Source organism: Octodon degus, unplaced genomic scaffold, assembly GCF_000260255.1.
Source record: "Octodon degus isolate 3935 unplaced genomic scaffold, OctDeg1.0 scaffold00148, whole genome shotgun sequence".
Taxonomy (NCBI): domain Eukaryota; kingdom Metazoa; phylum Chordata; class Mammalia; order Rodentia; family Octodontidae; genus Octodon; species Octodon degus.
This window is the reverse complement of record NW_004524724.1, coordinates 3986493-4007706: the sequence shown is the minus strand read 5'-3', so window position 1 is coordinate 4007706 and position 21214 is coordinate 3986493. Positions and strand designations below refer to the sequence as shown.

The following is a 21214-nucleotide window of genomic DNA, read 5'->3' as shown; positions in this document are numbered from 1 at the left end:
TTCCTTCCTTCCTTCCTTCCTTCCTTCCTTCCTTCCTTCCTTCCTTCCTTCCTAGTACTTTTCTTTAAAACAAAATCTTTCAGTGCAGAATTTGAAATTTTTCAGTTTTCCAAACATATCTTCATTTCATCTTCTTTCCTGATTTAGCTCTCTATAATAGCCTAGAATTGCTTCCTTTTTGTAGTATACTGACAGTGTTATTCCAATGTACATGGATTCCAATTTTGTAGAGATCTCTCTCCAGTTATTTAACTCTTCTTTAATTTGTTAGCATTTGTTTGTATTGAATTGTTCTTCAAAGAAATATTAAAGTCTTAACTTCTAGTATCTCAGATTGTGACTCTCTATAAATCGAAACCAGGTTAAAAATGAGGTTCTTATGCCCTAATCCAGTGTAACTGGTGTCATAGGAAGAGGATGTGTGGAACAGAGATAGACTTGCATGGAGGGAAGGGCACATTAATACCAACAGGGACAAGACAACCACCAGCTGCAGTGATGCGTCTGCAGGTGAAGCAGCAGCAACAAGTGCTGGAAGACACCAGGAGCTTGGAGAGATAAGGAGTCCATCTGGGTGCCACCAGAAAGAGCGTGGCCCTGCAGACACCTTGGTTTTGGACTTGTGTTTCCTAGAACTATAAGATAACAAATTTCTGTGGTTCAGGGTACCCACGTTTTGATACTGTTGCATCATCCTGGGAACAAATGCAGCAGTGTTTTTTGGCCTGGGAAGGCCATGCTTTCTACTTTTTTGTTGGATGTATTTGTGAATATTTTGTGATTTGGATATTCTTATAAAGGATACCAGTTTTGAAATTAATTTTCCAGTTGTTCAGTGATATTCTAAGAGGTACAGCTCACTTTTACATTGACTATATATCCTGCAGCCTTGCTAAATTCATGTATTAGTCACCATGAGATTTTGTAGCTTCTTTAGGAATTTATCTTTACATAATCATATTACCTCTTGGCTTGAAATGTGTACACCACTCATTTCCTTTCCTTTCCTTGTTCATGTTCTATCTAGAACATGCAGTACAGTGTTGAACGGACGGCTCATACCTGTACTAAACCTCCTTTACCCATTTACTGTGTCATGGGGAAAGCATTCAATGTTTCATAATTGTGATGTTAACCATAGAATTTTTTAGACACCCTTTATTGGTTTGAGGAAGCTCCTTTGTATTCTGCTATGATATTTTCATGAATGTGAGTTAACTTACTAAAAATAGTTTCTCTACATCTATTGAAGTGCTAATTTTCAATTAGTATTTACTAAATGAAATAATTTCAATGTACATAAACATTAAAAATTGTAGGATACAAATGATAAAGCCAACAAGTATGGGAAATTTTAGTGGCCTAACTTAAGAACTTTCATAGAACTGAAATACAAATGCACTAAATACCATCATCATGGCTAGCAGAACAGTGCTAGAAACATAGCAGTTCTTCCTGTATTAATGTTCTGTTTGAGTACAATTCAAGTAAAAAATCAAAATAGGATATTTTTGTGCAGCCTGAGAACCTGAATCCAAAATTTATATTGAAAAGGGAAAAGGAGAGGTCAAGGATGTAAATAGAGTAATAGTGAGGATAGATTTGTTTTTCAGTAAATAATGATGTAGTATCAAAGCCAGTGAGTTCTTGGTTCGTGTTTAGACAGCCCATGCAAAGAGGAAAGGAGAGAACCAGAAAGATCTCTGCAGGCAGGATGCACTTACTGATAGCAAAGATACTGCGACAGATTATTTGTGAATAATCTGGTGGAGAAAGAAAGAAAAAAAGAGGGGCTGGTGAGATGGCTCAGTGGTCTAAAAAAAACACACCTACTTAGAATAAGCTTAGCAAAGCACAGGGACCGCGGTTCAATCCCCAGCCCCACATGCCAGCCAGCCCCGCCCCCTGGTGGGCTGAGTGGACACACACACACACACACACACACACACACACACACATAAATAAAATAAAATTTTTTTAAAAAAGGAAAAGGAAAGGAAGAAACCTGAAATGAGTTTCCTATATGGAAAAAATAAAATTATATTCATATTTTACACAACATACAAGCTCAATTCAAGATGTAGAGGATGTAATTACAGAAAGCAAACCTTTCAGAAAAACACAGGAGACAACTTCTTATTTGGCAGGGTACTTAAGACACTGAAAATACTGTTTTAGTTTTAAATACTGAATTCAATAGATTAATATAGTTGGGAAGTCTCAGAATTTGGATTCATGAAAATGTCAAAAAAAGGATCAAATACAGACTACAAAACTACAATACATTTATATTTTATAGGGTTACTATCATAACAGATCTAGAGGTGGAGGAAGTGAAGAGGGTAGGAAGGGGAAGGGGCATGAAAAGAATCAAAATATATTGAGAACATATTTGTACTCATGGAGAATGGAGATGAACACTATGCTTCAAACTTGTGTTAATAAAAACATTTTTAAAATTGCACTCTAAAATCTGTAGGATTTGAGAGGAAGCAATTTGTGTAAATCATGTATGCTACCCTAACACACACACACACACGCGCGCGCGCACACGCGCACACACATGTATTCAGGACAGCTCACAAAGATCAATGGTGTGAACTTTGTCTTTTTCTCGTGTTATATTTGATCTGATGTTTGACTAATGTGGAAAGCATGTAATTTGAATATTGTTTTATCTACCTGACACAGTAATCACTGCCGTATTTCTAACTGAGTAGCAGTCCTTTTCTGGAGTTTTTACTCCATACTCCCACCTGTGGATTCCAAGACCAATTAGAATGTATGTTCTAATTTTGTACATCTTTTTGGCCATTCTTTTGAAGTTGTCAGGTTTTTCTAACTCCAAAATTAATTGAGGCTGTTAGAATCCCTAAGTTATTTGTGACTAGAGCTCTGTGACATCCGGATGCATAAGGAAAGCAGTAGTGGGGTTCTTTTGTTGGAACTGCAGGATTAAAGATGCAAGAGAGGGCCGGACAAATAGCTCAGCAGATTAAAGCATCTGCAAGCAGGCGAAGGGGCTGGGGTTCAATACCTGTGCCTGCTGTGCTAGCCCTGCCCTCGGGACCTGTTGAGACAGCAATTGAGACTGGGTGTGGTGGCGTACGCCTGTAATCCTGGCTCTTGGGAAGCTGTAAACAGGTGGATCACTATGAGTCCAATCTAATAGTGAGACCCTGAACACCCTGTAGACCCTTCCCTAGAATACAAAAAATAATAATAAAATAAAAATAAAAATAATAAAATGCAAGAGTATCTTCTTCCTAATCAGTTAAAAAAGAAAATGAGCCTGTAGTTCCTGTCAAGAGACTTTTGCCATCCTAAAAGGACAAGGATTAAAGCAAACAAATAAGAGGAAAAATGTTATAGAGTTATTTCTAAGGGTAGGTTGTAAATGTTGGAGGGCATTTTTAGAATACCTGATTATCTTAGCTTTAAACATGTTATACAATATAAGCTCTCCATGTTCCTTTAAGCCATGAATTATTTATTTTCTGATGAGACTTGGTTCCATCTTTTAAATAAATAATGTGTAGTAGAAGAAAGATAAAGCAAGTCATTTTTTGGAATTAGCATTCTTAAATGTTTTCTGGTACCAAGGAAGAAAAAAAGTTGTCTAATAAAAGACTACTGTGTAGAGTATATTAAATCCTAAGGCACATATGGAAGAAGACATAAAGCCCCCACAAAGTAATAATGTCTTGGGTGCCATACTTGATGTACCTCAGAATGAAATGTGTAAGCATAATTTGTTTACATTATCAATGTATTGATTTTATTTCTGTCATTTTAGGGTTAACATTCAAAATGATGTTATTGATTTCTTTTAAGGGAAAATATACACATGTTCTTGTAAGAACTATTAGTGATCTTAGTTTATGTTCTTAGAAAATAGCACAATTCACAATTTAATGAATTAATTTATGCATGATTTATTATTTCTGAAAGGAGTTGAGAAATAGCTAACATAAAAAGTTAAAAAAGACAGATTAAGAACTCTTAAATGAGTTTATTTTTCTTAGTTCTACTTATCCTCCATAGGTATGATAAAAAAGTAATTGGATATATTGAATTTATCATAAATATTAGGAAAACACACAGTAGTGCTTTTGAAAGTAAGGCATTGTGTTTCGAAATTTGCCTAGCTTTGAGTGCCTTTGTCACAAAATGTCTAGTACTAACTTATGTATTATTCAATAGATTTTATGAATCACCATCACACAGTTTACATAGTTACTTCTTATTTTTCTAGTTTTAAGCCACTTGGACTTTGTTTTACACATGTTTAGAATAACTCTTGTGTTTATCGTTAACTTCTTAATCGCCCATAACCTCCCATCATGTAATGTGTGTGAACATGAGTGTTGGTGAGCTCCTAGTTATGACTTTCTCTATATTTTTATGCTTAAGTGAAGCTTTCATTTCTCTTTCAGGTGATTGATCATTTTTTCCTTCTTCAATCAGTAGTCACAATTATTGCTATTATTTCCTTTACAGGGTCGAAAAGAATAAGTGACAGTGAAATCTCCGACTATGATTGTGATGATGGGATTGGCGTAGCATCAGGTAAGGGTTTTAGGGTTAGGGTACTGAAAAGGAAAGGAGAGTTCTTGCGCCCATGGGGAGGTAGCCAAGAGATGGAGGTGGATGGGTGGGGTAGGAGGGCAAGGGCACGGACAGAATTTGGCAACTTGTGAAGTTTAAAGTCCTGGACAAGAGAATTAGATTGGCTGTTCTTGAAAGCTGTCAGATCGGTATGTTATTTACAGGCTTTCTATTTTAAAGCAACTAAATATGGGCTTTCTAATAGACTGGAGGATTTACTGAACAATTGAAAATTCTTTGATGAGCTGCTATTGTTATGAAAAAAGAGGCAATTTTTTTATTGTATCAGCATACTTGAAAATGTCAAGTTTTTGAGTGAGATATTTAAAAACTTCCACTGTTTTAATATTAAGCATCATTTTAAGCTATTTTTTGAAATGATAATAGTGTCACTCAGTACTAGTGTATGGTAGTGTGGCAGTGCAACAGCGCAACTACTGCCTCATTTTCTGCTTAGAACTTTACTCAGTGATTTGATAGTTAGGTAAGTAGATGTGCTCTCTATTACTTCTGACAAATATGTGGATATATAATATCTTTAACACTTCTAATAATTCTGTGCTTGTTGAAGTTTAAATAATCTAACAAATTTTATAATTAGGACTAATTTTATTCTGTATGAAATATGATCTATCACAGGTGGGATATACTGCACTTGAATTAATAACTATGAAGTGTTTATGTGATAAGTTTGTTAGACTATGGATCAGTTAGTATGGCTGTACCAGTGTACTACTTTCATAATACTGTCTTGCCTGTTTTAAAACTAAGGTGAATAACACATTATTTTACTAAAAATGTAGAAGTACTTCCTATGTTTTATGTCTAATGAATTAAGCGTTAGTAAAGTGGTTTGACAAAATTTTTCTTTTGTGGAGATCATTAAAATTTTTCTATTTATATATCATTGCTTTTTTGACTATTTTATTTTTTCTCTTTTCTAAACACCTTTCCACATCATTATTTTTCATCAAAAGTATTTCTGCTCTGGCCCTTGAAGCCTGACTTTATTTATTTTGATATAAATCTAGAAGTGAGGTAGCCAGATCACATAGTAAATCTATTTTTAGTTTTTTGATGACTTCCATACTTTTCTTATCTAGAATATATTTCTTATCGGAATATATAAAGAACTCAATAACTTAATAACAGACATATGTAATACAATTTACAAATCAAAAAGTGATCTGAATAGACATTTATCACAAGAAAAAATACAAATGGCCAACAATATGCTAAACAACACTCAGTATCATTAGCTATCAGGCAAATCTAAATTAAAACATTAATGAAATATTGTCTGATTCCAGTTAGACTAGCTGTATCGAAAAGACAAAGAGAAACAGTTGCTTATAAGGATGTAGAGAAAAAGGAAGTTTTATACATTGCTGATGGGAAGTTGTTAGACATCTTTCACTTATGTCTTACAGCTTGCTACATCATTTTTCTTTTTAGCCTTAAATAATATTTGATTGTCTAGATGTGTCAGTGCTTTGAATTAGTTCTCCTGCTGGGCTATATCTTGGCTGCTTCCATCTTTTGACAATTCTGACTAAAGCTGCTATAAACATTTGTATGCAGCCTTTCATGTAGAGGTAGGTTCTTGTTTCCTTTTGTACACAGCAAGGAGCATGATGGTTGGATTGTATGATGAAAGCACATCTAATTTTTCACAGTCTTGCAATCTATCTATCTCATTTGCATGCTCAGTGGAAAAGAATGTGAGTCCTGCTGTACAGGAGTTCTTGTTGCTCTCTATCCTTGCCAGACTTTCTATTTTCAGTGTTCTGAAGTAGACGTGCACTGGTACGTCACTGTTGTTTCAATTTGACTTTTGGTGATGACCTATGAGGTTGAACATTTTCTCATGTTTCTTAGCCATCTGTATTTCCTCTTTATTGAGGTGTTCTTTAAGATCTTAGTTCATTTTAGTTGGAATTTTTAAATTTTTAATTTTAAGTGTTCTCGCAAAAAAAAAAAAAGAGGAAGTGTTCTACATATATTTTGGACAACAATCCTTCTTCAAATATATCCTTTGACAGTATCTTCTCTTAGTCTGTGACTTCTCTTTCTCTTGACACCATCTTTTGAAGAGTATAAATTTTTCATTTTAATAAAATCCAGTTTATGAATTTTTTGATGAATTGTGCCCTCAGTGTTGTACTTAAAGCAGTCATCACTGCACCCAAGGCCATCTCGGGTTTACTTTGTGCAATTTTCTAGATTTATAGTTTGTACTTGAAATTTGTATCTATGATGCATTTGGAGTTAATTTTTCTGAAGACTGCGAGGTATTGGGTTTTTTTTTTTTTTTTTTTTGCATGCTAATGTCCAGTTATTTCAGCATTGTGTCTTTGCTTCTTTGTCAAAGATCACTTGACTATCTTTATGGGTGTTATTTGCAAGCTGTTTATTCTGTTCCATTCATTTATCTAATCTGTATCTCTAATATCATGTTGTTCTTATTATTGTAGATTTATAGCAATTCTTAGAAGGTCTGATAGGCAATTTTCCAAGTTTGCAAGAGGAGGGAGGCAGGGAAACAAGAAAGAATGAGGAAAGGAGGTAAGGGGGAGAGAGAGAGGGAGAGAGAGAGAGAGAGAGACAGACAGACAGACAGACAGACAGCAGACAGAGACTGACAGACAGAGACAGACAGACAGGCAGAGAACAAGCCTCATCCTGCCCATTACATTATATTGTATGCAGGCTACCCACCCTTGGGCAGGTACAGCGCTCACACCCTTAGTCCCAGCATTGGACTATGAACCAATCACGAACTCTACAGATTGAGCCACCTCTGAAAAGTTCACCCCTCCATGGCTGTGGGAGACTCTGCTGGACATCAGTATACAAACCACAACAGTGGTGGTGCTGATAGTATCACTTCCTGCTGGGCAGTGTTCAATTTTTCAGCGCACATCTCATGTATAAATATATTGAAGTTTGGCCAAACTTTGTTTTTCTGTTCATATCCCCACATGACTCCACTTTGAACTGCTGCTTTTCTACCAACCTTGAATTCTGTTTTCTTCTTAACCTTTTCAGGTATCAGTTGCTTTGTAGTACTCATTTGAATTGTGTTTTTTATACATGTGTCAAAGTATATCAGATTGTTAGCTGTTTCCCTTCTTCGATTTGTCATGTTTTTATTCTCAATCTTCTGTATCTCAGCCTTGTTAAATACTATAAGAAAACTAGTTTACCTATGTACTTCAAATGGCATCCGTGGGATGGCCTGAGAGCTGAGCGGACTAAAGCGCCTGCTTAGGCAGAGCGCAGCAGCTGTAGTTTGATCCCTGGTGTGCCATGTTGGCTCCACCCCCGGGACACACTGAGGTGGCGATTGAGACTGGGCGTAATAGTGTGCACCTGTAATCCCAGCACTTGGGAAGCTGAAAACAAGAGAATTACTATGAGTCCGATCTATGTAGTGAAACCCTGAGACCCTGTAGGCCCTGTCCTAAATACAGAAAAAAAGCATCTGTATTTCCTCGTGTGTCTACAGCTTGCTAGCTCATTTCTTGTTAGTACTCATTTAATAATGTTCTCAATAAAGTGCAACATGCACAGAGGGCTTAGTATATAAGTAACTGTATTTATTAATCTTTCTGCCTTTAGATTATCGACACAATGGTCGAGATCTGCAGAGCTCAACATTATCAGTGCCAGAACAAGTAATGGCATCCAACCATTGTTCACCATCAGGGTCTCCTCATCGAGTGGATGTTATAGGAAGGACGAGATCATGGTCACCCAGTGTCCCCCCTCCACAGAGGTAAAGGGGCATATACCTTTTATTTATAGCAAGGTGCTACAGGCATATTTGTCTTAAAGTATAATAAACTTATGCAAAAAATTTATTTAAGAAAAACAAAATGGTATTAAGTAACCTATATAATGAGAAAAAAGATATATGGGTTACTTTGAAATTTTGAATGATTTATATATTTATTTTAAGAATTTAAAATTTTTAAGAAACATTTTTAATAAATCAGATTAAACAGATGTATGTAAGTCCAACTTTTTATAGTAATCAATTATATAAATATTCTTTAGAAAGGCGAATAATCACCAGAAGAATTAACAAGAATGCAAGTGCAGCAGGAGGAATGGCTTAGGAAATGTGTAGCACCAAGGCTTGTATTAGCAGAAGGTTCCAGTTAGTCTAGTTAAGTACAGAAGGGATTAATGGGTAAGGACCATGGGAATAATAGCAAAGGCTAGTAAGAAATATGCACAGTAGATATTTTATAAGTTTATAATATTGAAGAAAACTTGATTCATTAGATTAATAGCCTTATAACTCATTTAATCTCATTACAGGTAGAAAAATAATTTTATTTCAAATTATTCTTCACTTTAGGTAGCAAACTAGGACAAAATAATCATCTATAGTTCACAAAGGCTTTTTGAAGTAAGCATTATGCTTAAAAATTGTCTAGGCATTTACAATGATTACATAATACCCTAAATAATATAGTACACCCACCCCTGAAAGATATATTATGAAACAACAAGAAGAAATAAGAGATGGAAGAATTGGAAGAGATAAAAACCATCATTACTGGCTGGCCAGATAGCTCAGCAGACTAACACCCCTGCTTAGGCAGATGCAGTGGCTGGACTTTGATCCCAGCCTGCGGTGCTGGCCCTGCCCCTGGGGCACACTGAGATGGCAATTGAGACTGGGCGTGGTGGCGCGCACCTGTAATCCCGGTTCTTGGGAGGCTAAAAACAGGAGAATCACCATGAGTCCAATCTACATAGAGACTCTGTAGATGCGGTACCAAATATATAAAAAAATCATTATTTGTTAAAAATAGATTTGTCTACATTAAAAAAATACCATAATCAGAATATTTAGACTAATGTGAGAGTTCTACCAAATAATTGGCCATAAAGCAACTTACAACAATGAGTGTCAACATAATAGGAAATATAATGACATTCTCAAGGTGCAATTCTCTCTCTTTCTCTCTCTCTCTCTTTTTTTTTTTTTTTTTTTTTTTGGCAGAACTGGAGATTGAACTCAGGCCCTTGCGCTTGCCAGACAAGCACTTATTGTACTGAGCTATTTCCCCAGCCCCACAAGGTGCAATTTCAAAGGCAACACAAAGTGGATCTTAATTTATCTAAAAGTTCACGAGACCTTAAAAAAAACCAAAACTTTAGATAAAATAGTATATCTTATTCATGAGTAGAATGACTTTAATTTTGTGTAAGTTAATCTACAATGCCATGTCGATCAGAATTATATGTGCATTTTTTGAAATTTGACATCCCTTTAGAATTTATGTGAAAGGACAAAGATGAACAAATTGTGAGACAGTTACCACCAGCCCCTGCATAGTAATAGTCATACCCATTATAATAGTGCAATATCTATCTATCTATCTATCTATCTATCTATCTATCTATAATTTACAAATATTTTATGTAATTTGAAATATGCTAGTAAAGGTGTTACTACTAATTAATATGACAGTAGGCTGGAAAGGCTAGGAAAACAAACTTGTCTATGAATAAAACTGCTAGATGCTTGCCTTTCTTTGTTCATCTTTGTGATACTGGGTTAATTTGGGCTCTTTTCAAGTTGTATTTCTTTTATCTTAGCAATCTCCTTAATCAACTATACTTTTCCAACTCATTTATACTGTTAGCCAAAACATAAATAAAGAAAAAATTGGGCTTGGCATTACAATGACTTTGCCCACTTTTTTTTATAACTGAACGTCATTTGTTGGTGTAGCTCATACTGTGGCTTACTGTGATAGTGAATGTGTCTGCTGTTTTAGTCGGAATGTGGAGCAGGGACCTCGAGGCACTCGCACGACTACCGGCCATTACAACACAATTAGCCGAATGGATAGACACCGGGTCATGGGTGATCATTATTCTCCAGAGAGAGACAGGTAAATATGATTAAGTACTTTACTCTTTATCAAATTATGTATTGGGGATTGTCATGAAATGCTCCTATCTCCTTTATTTTCGTTTCTAGAATCGTGCTTTTCTTTACCAAGGCCACACGCTTTGTTGTGACTGCTACATTGCTAAAACAGACACACAGACAGAGACAGCGAGAAACAAAAGCATTTTGAATTTGCAGTTTGGTCTTTTGTTAAATGAAATTAAATTTTGCACAAGAGATCATAATGATAATCATTATAAAAGCAAGGTGTTTTATTATTTTCCCATGTCACAACCAATTATTTTATGTAAAACTACTTTCATTATACAATAGATTTTAAAGTCTTTTATGTACATCAGAGAAATCAATGTGACTTTTCATATGTAGAGGTATTGAGACAGAATTTGGTTTGTTTAGGAAACATTTTATTTTGAGATTCATGAAGAGGCTTTTTCTCAAGGCTTTCAGTAAATGCTTTAATCATCTTAGAGAATCATGCTTGTTGATTGCTGTGTTTGAAAGATTTGTCTGAATTTCCTCCATTAAATGTGAAAAACTTAGAGGTAACATGATATGCTATGATGGTTACATTATTACTGATTTTAAAAGTTAATAAAATTGATTAACACTCCAACTCATGCCTTGGTTACGTATGAAAAATGCTGTGTTATTTTTTTCCCCAAACTATCAAGTAAATTTAAGACTAGATGAGGCAAGAGAGGTGAATTTATTATTTAGAGCATATGGTAAACAAGGGAACTCAGATGTTCTTTTGTATGTAGCTTACACTAATTTATGAAGAACATTGGGGCTTTAAAAATCTACTAATATGAAAAATTAGTGTTTGTAGCTATAAATGCATTTATTTTATCTGAGTCTAAATTAATACTCAATTCATGCTTATTGTTTCACTATGCTTTGCTATGCATCTCCACAGGAAAAGGAGTATCTTAGATCTCAGTTGTATCACACAAATACTGGCTCATATGTCTGAGATTTAAGAAGAAATTAAGAAGTTATTAAATTTGTATGAGTATTAGGATCAAGTGAAAATTGATACAGGATTTTAAAAGAAATTCTTGGCCTGTTCATGTGGCCTATTCCTTTAGACCTGGTTACAGACATAGACATACTACCTGTAGAAAGAGATGTTATCCAGCAGTGACACTGAAAGAGAGATTACTGTGTTGACATGCTTAACAGTTGGAAAGAGTCAGATTAGGGCAGGTTAATGGGTGCCTTGATTGCCTAAGAAATTTTGACATGCTTAGTAATTTCTGGAAATTATTTACATGGCAAGTCATAAACTTGTTCACTGAAGATTTATTAATGGGAGGGATAACAGAAAAGGGTGAAATGACTGTTTCCTTCAAATATGTGGAAAATGTACTATTAATGAAAAATAGACCCCATTTTTAAGGTAGACAAGTAAATGGGACCAAAATAGTAGAGAAGAATGGAACAACCCTGGATGCCATTATGTTAAATGCTGGATTTGTCAATACTTTCCAACTAGTGGTCCTGGGCTTAGTGACAACAAAATGGCAGATACTTGCTATTAAAGCCTAGGCAGTGATGGCAAGCCTTTTAGAGCTTTCAGCTATACAAACAGCAAGCCACAGCACACGTTCCATAGGTTTGCTACCACTGCCCCAGGTAACTTGTCCTTGATATGTTATAGTCATATCAGAGGTCACCTATGGTGTGCACTTTTATACCTAGAAGAATTTGTATCTGTAATTGAAATACTATTTTCTGCTTTAGTAGGCATCCTTTAGGTTTGAAAATTTTTTATATGATTTTCTGTAGAAGTTTTATAGAAGATTTATTTGTGTTGTTTCATTACTCTTTTTAGTGTGTTATGGATTGCTAGATCACAATTATTTTAAATGGGATCTGTCGTACATCCTTTTTTGAAACAAGTAAAATAGAAACTTCATTTAAATAGAAGTAAAATAAACATTTTTCTAATTTATTTTTTGGATTATCTATGTAACTATTATTCATTAACCTAAGGAATCAAAAATCAAATACAGTATTATGTACAATAATTTATAGTCTGTCACATTATTAAATAGTCTTTCATTTATGCTTTAGAATAAAATTATAAAAGATTTTTAGTAACAAAATACATTTAAAGGTATTATAGTTTTAATGTAGTACTTAGAACGCAGGAATACTCTAGATTTATTACCTGAATCTTGTTGAGTGACATTTAATAGAGTCAATGAATAATATCATTGCTTAAAAAGCCTAAGAGAGAATTTCTTTGAGATAGTACATTTTAGGTATCGTGAGAGAGGCATTAACTTTTTTTGTTGGTAAGATTTGATGCATTGGTTTAGAATAGTGCTTTTGTTAATGTACTCTTTTTCATAGAATTTGGAACAAATGCATTTGGATTCAATTGTAGAATTTTACATCTTTCTAACGATGTGTCTTAGAGAAAATCAACCTCTTGATGATTGATTTGCTTATAGAATTAGAATACGAATGCCAACCTTATAGAGTGTCTAGGGTAACTGGTATCTCCAATTTAACTTGTACATTTCCTGTCAGACAGTCAATATCAAAATATGCAATACATACCCAGAATGATTTATTCAAAATTTCATGGTATGTACTAAAAAATTGTGCCTACCCTTTACCATTTGAAAATGATCTTTTGGCTCTCAAATAATTTACACTTAATTGCTTAATAACTAAGCAACAACAACAACACAGAAATCAGTCAATTCCAATATTACTTTGAAAAGCTTTGCTGAGAATGTGGGATATGAGCCAGATTTTGAGAAACAGATGTGCTTATTTAGGTGAGAACAAGAGCAAAAGACAGAGGCAGGACCATATACCACGGAGGCACAGGATGGAGAAGGGTTCTTAGCACATGCTAGGAAGGTGTGTATGAAGACTGTGGCTTCTACACTGACTATATGGGTGAGAAATGGTGCTGTTGAACATTAATGTATAGTGCATGGTTAATCATGAGTGGTAGAAAGAGAAAATGAGAGTATGCAGATTCTTTTCTGTAGGTGATGTGAGACAGCTTTAAATATGTAATTGGAAACCGCATATCTTTGTCATTACTACTTATCATCTTATTCTGCTTTTGAAACGTAAATAGATTATTTACAAGGCAAATCCATGATGCATGGATCCATGCAAATCCATTGATAAGTATCAATTAAAATAATAATGTATACAGAGCATCTTTCATCTGCCATGACTTCTGCCTCCTAGTTCTATCAGTTTATCTCTAGTAACTACTACAACCAGGAATAGTTTTACTGGAAGCAGATTAGTACTATGAATCATGTAAAAAAATTTTTTTGTCTATATGAGCTAATTTAATATACATAATATATATATATAGATAGATATATGTATAGATAGATAGATATAGATATATATGGCTTCAGATACCATTGCTGGGCCAGCGACATAGCTCAGTGGACTAAGTGTCTGCTCCGACAAGTGCAGGGACCAGGGTTTGATCTTCGGTACCAAATGCAGGGTCAGACCCACTTCCAGGTGCACTGAGCTGCTCACCAAGACCGGGTGTGGTGGTGCACGCTTGTAATCCCAGTGCTGGGGAGGCTGAAAACAGGAGGGTCACTATGAGTCTGAGCTGCATAGTGAGACCCTGTACCAAATACACAAAATAAATAGATAAATACTATTTCTGTCAAGTATCAAAATTCTGTAGTCTGCGGTATTCATTTTTATGCCTATTGCAGAGGCCAAAATATATTAACTACTTATATCTCCTTTAATTATGTTTTTAGCATTATGAGAAAAGAGTAATAAAGTAATTCATATATATTATATATTGTATATAATACACATTACTATGTATATATCATATATATTAGTACTAGGGATATAGGGCAGTATGGGGAGTACTGGGGATTGAACCACTGAGCTAGCTCCCTAGCCCTTTTCTCATAGGTCATTTTGAGATAGGGTCAGTCACTAATTTGCTCACACTGAGTTTTCATTTGCGTCTGTGGTCTAGGCGCTAAGATGGTAGTTGTGTGTCACCACACCTGGCTAGTAGATTTGTATTCTAAAAAGGAAAACACCTTATTATATTCTGAAAAATACAATGGCTTATTATCTGGTATAGTTTTTATGTTCTGTATCAGGCAGCCAATTATGGGAATATAGCACATAAGTATAAAAAGAAGATTCTCTGTGGTCCTCTCAGTTATTACTGTGAGGGAAGCACATGTCTGAAAGTTTATGAAGAAAGTAAGTGAAGAAACAGAATTCACCTTATATATTTTCATAGATTATATGTTACATTTCAGGAATATATTTCAAGCCAGTTAAATAATACTGACATATTATAGGGACTTCAGAGTAGGCAAATGTTAATGATACAGACACAGCAAAAGGCTTTGCACTAAGTTGTGCTGTGGCAGACAGCTTTCAAAATCTATAGGTTTACTTAGGTATAGGATGTTTTATCTCTTCCTCTCATAGTACTTTTTTGTGTCCAGAAAGGGGAAATTCATACTAATGTAATATAGCAGAAAGATAATTGATTATAATAACAAACAACAAATAACTTTGTGTTATCTCTAGATGCTATTTTAAAAATCAGAATGTGTCTATAAATTGTATTAGTAATCTAGTTCTTTGAATAGTACTTGTATCATGATTCTTAGAATCTGCAACTTCATTTTTTTCTTTTTAAAATTTATTAAATTTAATTTTCTGTTTTTTAAATGAATTGCTACCTTTTTGAAACTTTTTAAAAAATTCTCAGATTGCTCTAACTTCAAATTATAGTAAAACTTTAGTTTAATTCATTAAGCATATTTGATTTGTCATGTGTATTTATTGCTCATAAGTTTTTATGAAGTACTTGGTTAAAATCAGTTTTGGAAGTAAAGGAAAATGTGCCTAATGTGCACCAAGTAGCTGCAGTAAAGGGCTAGACACGTTACAGACCTTATCTGGATTTTGGAAGTTTTATCAGTACAGGGTCGTGAAGCTTGTATGGTGCACATGCATTTTGGTAGTTTTCAGTAGACTCAACAGAGGCCTTGACTGGCCAGGTAGGCCTGAGAACTCACATGGTTCAAGATAGAAAAGAGAAGTCAAGCGAATTCATGTTTGATGAAGGTGATTTTAGCTTACTGTTTCTTTGGCTTTATAAGGACAAAATTACTAATTAAAATATTTCAAGAAAAATATTAGAAACTGGATGATGTTGTAGTTCATATTCTATGACTTTATAAATTTTCATAAGCTTTGAAGTTTATCGTTTGTTCCTACTCTTAAGATGTTTGTAAACACTATTCCTTCTTAAAGCAGTAAATCCCAATATTATAGCTGCTGGCTATTATTTCTATTCTTTTTTTGTTTGATACTGATTTTTGTACTCTACATAAACCTCAGTTCCTTTGTTTACATTTCTGGAATATTTCTATGATTATGTGAACTAGTGCTTTCTTTGGAGAGAGAGTTCATCATAAATATGGTATAAGGGCTGGCATGGTGGTGCATGCCTGTAATTCCAGCACTTGGGAGGCTGAGGCAGGAAGATCACTGTGAGCTCAAGGCCAGAATGGGTTGCACAGTGAATTCAAGTTCAGCCTGGACTACTTAATGAGAGCCTGTATCAAAAAAAGTATACTTTTGTTTTTACTTTTTAGTTCAGTAAAACATATTTTTGAATACATTAGCTATTGTGCCCAGAAATTATAAAAAAGACATCCTTTTGGCCTAGAAATTATCATATATTGGCTAATTACAAATTGTACAAGACTGTGAGACCAAAGCATAATATTGGAACAGAAAGAAAATTACTTGTGTGGCCTTTTGGAAAAATGCTCAGCTAGCAGGTACTAGAAAGATAGTGGGATTTTCATAGAATAGGAACACTAGAATCTACCTCAGAGAGTTGTTTGATAAAGTAAACAAAGTGATGTTTGAAGTAGACAAAGCTTTCAATGGCGCGCTTGACATATAATAAGATGTTATATAAGTACTTTGTTTCCTAGCCAGAGACAGTCATTTCCAGAGCCAAGGGAGGAAAATGTTAGAAAACTGAGTTTTGAAAATCCAGGTCTAATCCCCTGGGTAAGTGTAGCATGCTGGCAAGTGCAGAGGAGGAGACTGGTGAAGGCGTCACAGGTCACGCGTGTAGGAGAGCGCTGAGAGCACGGTAGAGGCAGAGTCTTGTGCAGGCACCTAGAAGCTTCGGGCAGGAGAGGACATGGCGGCGAGACTTGTAGCTGTCTTCTAAGCTGTCCTGTGATGAAGAGGAATTGGAAAGATGCAGTGTCTAGGGAAAGCACCAGGGTTAGCAGAGGTTTTACCTTTCAGCCTGGGTGCAGATGGAAAAGGAAAGACACAAGACAGTAATGGAGGGGCCGGGAAGATGGCTCAGTGGAATAAGCACTTCCCTGGCAAGCGCAAGGGCCTGAGTTCAATCCCCGGTTCCGCAAAAAAAAAAAAAAAAAGAAAGAAAGACAGTAATGGAAAGCAAGGTCGTATGTGAAGCACTTCTTCTTTGGTGCGGGAGACAAGAACAAAGGAAGCTGTCCGTAGAGGGAGGTGGAGCTGCACGGGTCGGAGCTTGAAGCACTTCCTAGTGTACAGGAGCACAAGAGCATCTGCAGTGACTCAGTGTTTTGGCACTAAAGGTTTTAAGAAGCTAGAAGAAGTTAAATTAGTGCCTTGAGATGAAGAGAATCAGCTTCAGATGGGTAAAGGGTTGGGCTGCTTGACTGCTTGTGGCAGTCCTGGGCACGAAGCATGCTGGAGCCAATAGTGTGAAGCAAGTACATGGGAAACAAGTAAGTCAGAAAAGATAATGACTAATACATTTAACAAACACAAGCAGTAATTAAGTGAAAATAATTAAATCAGTTTGTTTTTATTACTAAATAGAATTTTTAAAGCCCCTTGTAGTTATTTTTCATTTTAAATGATTCAGGAGAAATAATTACCTCATGGAATTTCTGAAGTTTAATAGGTATTATTTCTTTTATTATTTCCTTACATTATGGTTATTTTTATTATTTTTCTCTTTTCTCTTTTACTCTTAAAAAATAAAGGGCATCCCTGTAGTGTAACATTTTCTACATGGTGCTGAAGATATTTGAGTGATAATTGATAAAGTTTTTAAATAGGATTTTTGCATACTCAATACATATTTGTTATATTTTACTTTAGAATATTTAGTCCATTATAACCTATGGCACTGCCGCATTAGTTGGCTGGGGGAGGGCAAGCATTCTAGGCAGTTTTCATTTGCTTTGCTTATGATCCGCATATCCTTTTGAATTTCATTTTTACAGCTAAACTATCCCTTTCTTCCCTCTCTCCCGAGGCTCATTTCTGTTCTTGTTTCTGCCACGCTTACAGTCATTTCCCTACTCTACCTCGCTCCAGATACAGTCAGAGCAGTGAGCACCGCCACAGGTATATTTTTCTTACAATTGAATCTGTGTATAGAACTGCATGCTCCTGTCTATTGGTGTGGTAGAGTTCACTTTTGCTTCTGTGTTTTATATGGCCACATGTGGTTGTTAATGAAATATTAAAACATTATGTTTATAACAATTATGAAACAAATATATGTAAACTATTTGTAATAGAATGTAAAAAATACAGCTTCTCTTTGGTGCACTAGAATCATATTTATAAATATTTTAAACATTGTATTCAGTAAGAATTGTGGTGTTCTTTGCTGTCTGCAAGGGCAGAATAACTGTATCATGATCGGATTGCTCACACTCAGCTGCTCGCCTTTGCTGGCAGAGTTCCTAAGCAGCTATTGGTCAGCAGGGCTGACTTGTACACACAGGCTTAGCGAGCTGTTTTTGTAGCTGTGTACTCCAGACTAGAAGAGTTTGCCCTTGTGGTGTTTGGGTTGAACTGAGTCATCTGTAGTCATCTTGTCAATGGTGACTGATCTAGTCCTTCACCATAGCAGAGAAGCATAAATTTATGAAGCATACTGCATCTATACAAAAACCTTTGACATTTGTACCCAGCCACTATCTCTGTTTCCACAGAATTTGGAATTGTGGGAATTTCCAGTGAGTTCTATGTAGTTCAGCTCTATAGTATTTTAAATATAATTTATGTCAGAGGGAAATACCAATTATCTGGCATTTAAGGAGAAAGGAGATGAGTAGAAGTTGAAGGGAAAGAAGTTTAATAACATTTGTGCAATTCTCAAGGCTATAGGTAGTGTTAGAGACTTGAGCCAGTTCACAGGGAACATTTTGAGGCTCTTTAGACAAAGAAAAGTGACCATGATAGTGTGGTAGTGAGAGCGATGAGGCTAGATGAGGAATTACATACTGTGATTAGTTTCTCTGACTATTGTTTTAGAGTGATTTGGGTTTTATATGACTGTCCTTATCCCTATTAATGTAAGTTAATTAAAAGTTGATAATAGCTAAAAATAATAAAAGCTAATGAGTAAATTCCAAGTGTTTGAATTCATGTAGGTAAATATGCAAAGACACATGAGAGATGAGATCAAAATTAGATTCTTAATATTCCAAGTTTTCTGATGTCTTTCAGCAAATGTAGTGGAAATTTATAACCTTGCAATTTAGTTATATAGTATTGGTTATTCGTATGTTTAATTTTCTTTTACATTTTCTCAAAATTTTCTGTTATTTTTCTTTAATTCTCTTTAAAAAATTATATATTTCATATATCATCTTATTATGCAGCTTGGACTCATAGTGTTACTGTTTTCAACCTCCCTAGTGCTGGGATTACAGGTGCACCACCATGCCCAGTCTTGGTGGCCAGCTCGGCGTGCCCTGGGGTGGGAGGGGACAGGGCCGGCACAGCATGTGGTGCTGGGGATCAAATCCTGGTCTCTGTGCTTGCCTAAGCAGGCGCTTAGTCTGCTGAGCTATCCTGCCTGCCCTTTTAATTCTAAATCACTGTTATATTTTTCTGTTTTGTTTTTTATTATTACTGCTTCTGAATAATACATTTTGCCTCATTTTTGGTTATAACAGTCATTTATATTACAAAATCTAAAAAGTAGTTATATATTTGTATCCTGGTAGCAAAGATTTTTCTTAAGGTGGGTGACATGAATGACACATTACTGGTTCTAGGCTTTTTTCATAGTTATTCTGTTACCTCTTCATTCTATGTTAAAATCATGTACCACATTTTTATGCTTTGCATTTTTTTTTTTTTTTTGCACAACCAGGGATTGAACTTTGGCCTTTGTGCTTGCCAAGGAAGTGCTTATTCCACTGAGCCATCTCCCTGGCCCTCTTTGTTTGGTTTTTTTTTTCTTTCTTTCTTTCTTTCTTTCTTTCTTTCTTTCTTTCTTTCTTTCTTTCTTTTTTTGTGGCAGAACCGGGGATTGAACTCAAGCCCTTGCACTTGCCAGGGAAGCACTGTGTTTTTCTTAGTCTCAGTTACCTATAAGTATATCCTTTGCTTCAGGATGACTTTCAGCTCACTCGTATAGATAGATGTGGCTCTTCACCAGCTCTAGGTTGATTATCACCCCCTAGGCTTTCCTAAGCTCTTGGGTTGCCTATTTAGAGGGCACATGTATGAATTGGCTTTCTGTGCCATGACTTTGCTTGTGGTCCTGAAACATAAGATCATTAGTGTTTACATCAAAATACAACACAGGAACATTTGTTTTAAAAAATGTATCTATCTAACTATAAGATTTATATGTATAGATGCATGTCTATTTTATTTGTGTTAAAATATATGCCTTGTTCCAAGATAGTCGAAACTCACAAGGGCTGGAACTAAGTCTAACATACCTACCCATAGATAATTTGGGTAGATTTTATAGAAGTGAGGTTTCTTAATTATAGTATTTTTTTTAAAAAAAATTACCTTTCTCGTAACTTTTTGCTGTCATATTACTTTTTTGTGGCGATGAAGTCTCACTATGTAGGTCTGCCTGACCTTGAGCTCACTATGTAGCCCAGGTTGGCCTCAAGCTCATGGCAGTCCTTTTGCCTCAGCCTCCTAATAGCTGGGATTATAGATGCAAGCCACCACTCCTGGCTCCTGTCATATTGTTTTTATACAAGGAATATTTTGTTTTTGTTTGTTTATTTATTTATTTTGAAATCAAATTGGTAGGACAGTTTCAATAATTAACACACTGCATACATTCTTCCTAGTGGTTAATTGCTGTACAAGATGCGGACTTGTGATCCTATTTACAAACACCATTAGAACAAATCATTCCAATCATTAAGAGAATGTAGCTATATATCTATCCCAACCACTCTGAATACACAGATACAAAATGGACATTCATCTGTATACCCTTTTTTTTTTGTTAAGTTCCGTTATTTGAATATTATAGGTGTGTAAACTCAGCAAAACATTCCAAAAGAGTCCAGCAGCCCACAATAGTATTGGGTCTTCCGCTTAACTGGCAATGTCACAAATTGATGACCTGAGTCCCCCACAGCTCAATATAACAGCATGGCTTCACTTCTTATATTTCGTTTTTATACTTTTCTTCTAGATGGTTAAGACCAAGGTAAAGCAGGATCTATGCAACAAGAGTTATAGCTTTTTGGTCTGATAAAGTCAGTGAAATCCCCTCAGGATTTATGCTGAGATCCTGTACCTCAGATTGTAGAACCTTTGTCAGTGTCAGCCATGTGGATGAGTCACGGCCATTGCTTGGCCAATATGCTCTCTGTGAAAGCCTGA

General features: G+C 35.4%; 1 protein-coding gene across 1 annotated transcript in view; it reads left to right on the top strand.

Moving 5' to 3' along the window:
* Nucleotides 1-21214, top strand: part of Rims2 (regulating synaptic membrane exocytosis 2) — a 535330-nt gene that overhangs the window by 299746 nt on the left and 214370 nt on the right. Inside the window, exons 16-19 of the mRNA XM_023702342.1 lie at nucleotides 4501-4569; nucleotides 8230-8386; nucleotides 10407-10523; nucleotides 17903-17959. Of these exons, the coding sequence (XP_023558110.1) occupies nucleotides 4501-4569; nucleotides 8230-8386; nucleotides 10407-10523; nucleotides 17903-17959 (400 nt within the window). The remainder of the gene's footprint in view (nucleotides 1-4500; nucleotides 4570-8229; nucleotides 8387-10406; nucleotides 10524-17902; nucleotides 17960-21214) is intronic.